We start from the raw sequence: 6165 nt of genomic DNA, 5'->3' as shown, positions 1-6165 counted from the left end.
CTGTTTCTTGGGTAATGGCTTTAGTTGGAGTCCTCCTCTGATCCCTCAGTGTCCTAAAGAGTCACAAGATATAGATCATCAGGCTCTAGCAAAACTACCGTTACTTTTTATTTTACAGCTGATCAACAATTACAGCATCGAACAATAAAATATGAATATCTATAAAGTAGCTCCTCTTTTCATTGATATGTTTATATGTCTGGGTTTTAACAAAGGGTTTATTTACGTCATAAAAGACGTCATAAAAAAATGTGCACATAGAACGTTGACACACAGTATTTGTGCACAGTGTCTGTGCTGCTGTATACACTGGCCTTAGAAGCAGCTTTCTTCATCATCTGTTAGATTAACTTACTGCTTTGCAAGCCTACTTCTGTGTAATTGGTTTAAAGGCCTTGCCAAGAATCTGTATTAAACTACTTGCTTAGTGTTTACTATTAACTCACTGATCTAATGAAACGTGTCTTACCATCGGCTCCTGAGCTCTGAGACTCATGATGTGCTTCTGATAAGCAGAGATGATACAGTCTCGCCTGTAAAGAGAGAAACAGTGTTTCTACTTTAACAGGATTTCTTCGATCCCACTGTAAACTGCTCTGTGTTTGTTTTTACTCACTTGCTGGTGATGCCTCCTCCTGGTGGAAGCCCTGGCATGTCTTCTGCTGCCAGGAATTTGATCACATACAGAAGGTCAGGGTCCTCATCTCTTGACCTCATCATCTGGATAATCTCTGTGAAAATAGTTAAACTCTATGGTTATATAAAAGAGGGAGAAAGCTGGTGTTTAATCTTTAGTTTGAAGTGACAGACCTTCCACTTTCATATCAATCTGTTGCTCCAGCTCTGCCTCCCGCTGCAGTGCCTCCTGTGACACCTGGGGGGTGCCAGGGAAGCAGACAATGATAATGCTGATGTTATCCAAGCTGCCCTGCAGAGGGAGACACATTGGATACCAGTTAAAAATAATAAGGCAGATGGATGGTGAATACATTTAAGTGCAGTTTGTACTTCTTTAGGGCATTATTATGTCACATAAATGCACATCTTGAATGCAAAATCGTTTCAATTTGTGCTACCAGCCAGAAAAAACATATCTGCTGTGACAACTATCCTCCAGTTATGTAACATATAATGATACAATACTGTGTGATCAGATTTACAGTATGTTGATTGATTAGGTGGAAAATCACTAATCAGTGTTGTGACAAGATATTACTATCACATTATGTCATAGTGACGTCCTGATTTGTACATTATGTTAGTGTGTGTGTGTGTGTGGCTTTGGGAAAATGCACCTGTAACATCATCTTCTGACCTCAGAGGCATGGGGCTCAGTGTGTACTGGAACAGGCAGTCAGCAGGTACAGTAAGTCTTTTTAGGTGAAAAAAAATAGCCGCCCATCTTGGTCAGGGTAATACCACTGAGCCTGTGTGCTCTAATTAACACTCACATTCAATCTTAATCCCAACCATGTGCGGCTTTTCTTTCCTCCTATCTCATGTCGCAGGATGCCTTAATGCAGCTATTTATAGGGCAGGCAAAAGGCTCGTCCCTCTTTAGACTGACGGTTACTGAAAAGCTTTAGGAGGCTGGAAGGAGAAATCTACTTGCATAACGTCAGGGTAATAAGTCCTCACACAGGGACCCTGCCTAGCACCTAAGTAGCAGCCTTAATGTAAAGCCTCTCATTCATAAACCCTTCTGCTGTAACGCTGCTCGTCTTAACACAAAGACAAGTCTAAGGTGCTTCTGCTGAGCTAAGAGCACAGGGTGATACTGCTGCCTGTGCATATCTGTTAATTAAGTAGCTTGATGTAAAATGTTCCAGTCACATTTTTGTGAGTACATTTTGGAAATAATCCTTTTTGGATAAGAAGTATTTGTGTCCTTACTTAATATACTTAGTATACTATAACACTGTAGCTGCACACCCTTTTGAGAGTGTATAAATAGGTGCATGTAAAGCCAGTCACCTTACTCGCTGCAAAAATGGTGGTGAAGCTTGTTGCAGGTGTGAGAAGTTTGCCTTGTGAAAAGGTCTGTTTTAACCCAACCAAGTATTGTTACGCTCTCTTATAGACTTTTTTTTAAACTATAAGACAAGCAATGTCTAGTATCTGAAAGTCTACTCTTACTCTTGGTAACAAAGGTATTGTACTGTTGTTCTTTCAGTAACCTCCAGACACTACATGGGCCACTCAGTTTCAGTTGTTTGATGTACAAAAAGAAACTGAAATAGGAACTTAGTTGACTGGTAGTTTGATGGGGTAACAGCAAAATAACATAGATATACCTGGTGCATATTTAAAGGCACATAACAACACAGCCAATTTACACAGGAAGCAGCCTAAAGTAAAACCCAGGCTTTACCTGTTGAGTTTTGTTTGTAGGCCGGTATTTTTCTGGACTACATTCTCACCTTGTAGAGGCAGAGGTCAATGACCTGGGAACAAATATCTCTCAGGTCATCGCAGACCTGCAGACGGCTGCGCACAAAGGCACACAGTTCTTCATTACCAATGGCGTCCCACACACCGTCACATGCTAGAATCAGAAACTCGTCTTCAGGCGCTCTCTCCAGCTCGTACACTTCAGGCTCTGGTGACACTAGCTGTTCTGTCTGTGGCCTCCAGTCCACTTCCTTAAAGTCAAAGTCCCCCAGCGCTCTGGATACAGCCAGCGAGCCATTGATTCTCTGTAGGGTCACAGAACCTCCAGCGTTCTGGATTCGCTCCTTTTCTCTTGGGTTGAATGGCTTGTGGTCCTCGGTGTAGAAGACCACCTGGCCGTTGCGGCAGAGTAGGGTGCGCGAGTCCCCGCAGTTAATAAAGTAAGTGTAGCGTGGTGAAATCAAGACAGATGCTGCAGTGGAGCCACTTCTGTCCCAGTTGTCCTGACGAGTTAGTTTGTGCATGTGACTATCAATGTCTAGGAAGCCTTCGCGTATCGCCTCCTTTACCTGTTCGGGGTCCTCACTTGTTTTAACTCCACCTGTTGGAAGCAAGGATGCAATATTATTAATTGGGTGTCTGAAATAAACAACAAGCTGTCATCTTTATGAGGGTCAAGTTGAGCTTGTAGTCATTAAAGTCATTGTTATTGTTGTGATGCCATTGAAGTGGTAACAGAAACCCACATTGTTTTGCAGGATTTGGTAGATAAAGGTAAACCTGTCGTTTTTTGTGCTGTTGTCTTAAATGTTCACATTAGGATGTTAGATGGTCTTAGTGGGTCAGCAGATTAAAATTCTCCTCTACAGGGACATCATCTGTGTTACTGGAGCAATGCTGAAGGTGAATGACCCAAAGGTGTCTTATATGTAGTTTCACAGATATCAATTTTATTATGTGTTTTGTTTGTTGTACTTTTATTAATGCAATACAAGCAGGTTTGGTAATCTCATTCTTAAGCCTGAAACGTTATAGACCTAATTAAGCTGCCCTTAATCAGATGTTCCTAGAACAACTCTTTTTACCAGTTAGGATTACCGCACACATTTATTATCAGTTATTCAGTGTTATACTTAGTTTTAGCTGTCATTGATATATGTCAACTTTAATATGGATCTGCATTGGATGATATTGTATTTGAAAGAGTATTTGGTCCAAATTAGCTCCCAGTATGTGTATTTAAACTCTGTGTGGTAATGATAGATAGATGGTTGATGGTCAGTAGCTGTCATGTACCTGTTGCCAGGATGTGATCCAGCAGGTTTTTGGAGCAGTACTGTGCCACTGTGGAGCCTGCATGTCCATCAAAAACAGCAAAGTATCCCCAGTCTCTCAGCTCTCCTTTGAGCTGAGGCATGCAGGTGTGGGCATCCTCCATCTGAGCCCTCCAGCCCTGCATGCTTGCAACAGCATAGTTTATCCCCAAATGAGATCCTCCCTCTGATACGTTCTTCTCCAAAATGGGCCTCTCCAGGTACGGGCTTGGCATCGTGTCATCCTCATCAAAGCTATCCTCCTCTTCAGGTCCCGTTTCTCTTGGTCCCCCTTTGAAGAAGAAGGTGACCATCTTCTCTGTCTCTTTGACAAGCTGGCGGAGGAAGGAGGGCACCTCCACATTGCTCGCACGCCTGGCTGTCCTCATCACGCCACGGAGCCTGTGCTCAAGCTTCCTGCTTGACCTGGCAGCAGCCCGTCTCCTCCTGGTGCCTCTCCTCCGGCCTTGTGTTTTCCTCAGCAGGTCCAGTGCAGCAGTTAATCCGTCGCCGACAAGCAGGTAAACAAAAAGTGACTTCAAAAGGTTCTGTTAAATCAACAATATACTTAGAAATTGAATGCAAAATATCACAGCCATCTTTTTATCCTTCAGCTGGCTAGTAGAGAAATGTCGTGTCTTATAGACAAACTAGACGATGTCCTTTCTCTCTGTCTCTCTCTGTTCCTTTTTCTTTTTCCCTTCTTCTGTCAACCCTTCTTTTCTATTGGCCCATCTATTTCAGTTGATTTATCTAATGGGCCTTGTTCCCTCCCCCTGCCTCTCTCCTTGTCTCTGTAACACTGTTAGATAATCACCTGGTCAGCACAAATAACCTGCGTCTGCACCCATGCATGGATTATGAGCATGACGTTTTACTCGGTACATAGAGGGATCCCATGATTAGTCCATGTGCACACATCTGATATAGGACATGTGGAATCCAAGCAACTTAGCCATAACTGTGCCTAGCATCACACTGGGTCCAGCCTTCTGTTATCTATAATGTTTGGGCTTGTCTCAGGTTTACCAAAAAGCTTTCTCTCGTGTAGTGCTGCATTATTAACCTGCTGCAGAGTGTTTATTGACAAAATTAAGTAAATTTTTATGCAGCCTCTGGAAGTAGGTCCGATTAACACTGATGTATTTTACGATATAGATCAATGCAATTACTTACAATAAGTCTGTCAGGTACAGTTGAGTGATTGATGGCTAATTACGGTCTTACTGCTTTTCCAATATAATTTTTCTATATAGCAATAGGGAGCTTTACTGCACTTTGCAGAAACAGCAACACAACATACAGAGGACACTCAAAGCAAATTTAAATAATAAAAAAAATGAAATAAGATGAAATCAAGGATTGAGTGGATTGACAAAGTAAAGTTGTGCCACACATTGGCACGTAAACCTGTACTGTTTGTAACTTGCAGTTGCATTACATCTCACCCGTGTGCCTTAATCTTATTAGTGTTTGTGTATTTGCAGTTTCTGACCTGGTTTTAATGCTATTTAAGTCTATATGTGGCATGTTGTTTTTAGCAAACCTTAAGGGTCTTAACCTTTTATCAACTGATGTTGATCTCTGGAGGTTGCTCCTCATATGACCCGTGTTTGTAAAGACAGAGCATGCACACATGGTAGACATGGACTATTACAGCACTTCAAGTCATTATTTACATTTGTTTTGCATCACTGAAAAAGTTATAATTGCAGCCCATTATTAAAATACTGTGTGCATTATAAAACACACTTTGGTTCAAATATGTTTTTGCTTTGTTTCAGCTTGAATATCCATTGAGTGTCCAGTGCAGAGTACTGCCACCTGCTGGGATGCAGAGGTATGTATGTGTCATAGTGTTTGCAGTCTTTCTGGTCTCACACAGGCAATGTGTTGAGCCAGTTCTTTGATCTGGGCTTGTTGCGTCTGCAGGTTTTAAAACATAACATAGAAGCTAAAGACCCATTCATAATACTGGTATCTGTGGGGCATTGGGGCATTTTTTTTTTTAAAAAAGCACACATTTAACCAACGCACAATGCAAAAAGACTTGCTTACAAGTGATGTAAACTGACAGTATGATGTAAGTAAGAACATTAGTCAAACCAGAGCCCAACAACAGTCTGAAACTCCCATATTGTTTTTTTCTGTTATATGTTGTTAAATAACCATAAAAAGACAATCATGGCTCTGCAGCTTCTTCTCTTGCTGTTGTTGTTTTTTTCTTGCATCCTGTAGCATCATTACAGCTACACACTACTGCCCCCTTCTTGTCACTACTGCTCATGATCTTTACTTAATTAAAACAGTGTAAGACCATACAACCATTTTGGTTTGCCCTCCACCATTTGTAATGCAGTGTTTTTGTTTACACTACTATTCCTTGCAGGGAACTGGAATAATGCTTATTACTAAGATATCGTTGATGTTTTTGTAGATATAGCTTGAAGCTGAAATGCTT

General features: G+C 41.4%; 1 protein-coding gene across 1 annotated transcript; it reads right to left on the bottom strand.

The window, feature by feature from the left end:
* Positions 1-20: 20 nt before the first annotated feature.
* ppm1na (protein phosphatase, Mg2+/Mn2+ dependent, 1Na (putative)) lies at positions 21-4093 on the bottom strand. The gene is made up of 6 exons (XM_028420222.1): positions 3688-4093; positions 2421-2992; positions 811-928; positions 617-731; positions 470-533; positions 21-53 (listed from the first exon to the last, which is right to left on the bottom strand). Exons 1-6 carry the CDS (start codon positions 4091-4093, stop codon positions 21-23), a joined length of 1308 nt encoding a protein of 435 aa, XP_028276023.1.
* Positions 4094-6165: the final 2072 nt, after the last annotated feature.

Source organism: Parambassis ranga, chromosome 13 (genome assembly GCF_900634625.1).
Source record: "Parambassis ranga chromosome 13, fParRan2.1, whole genome shotgun sequence".
Taxonomy (NCBI): Eukaryota; Metazoa; Chordata; class Actinopteri; family Ambassidae; genus Parambassis; species Parambassis ranga.
Note: the sequence above shows the minus strand (reverse complement) of the source record. Positions and strands in the feature narration are given on the sequence as shown.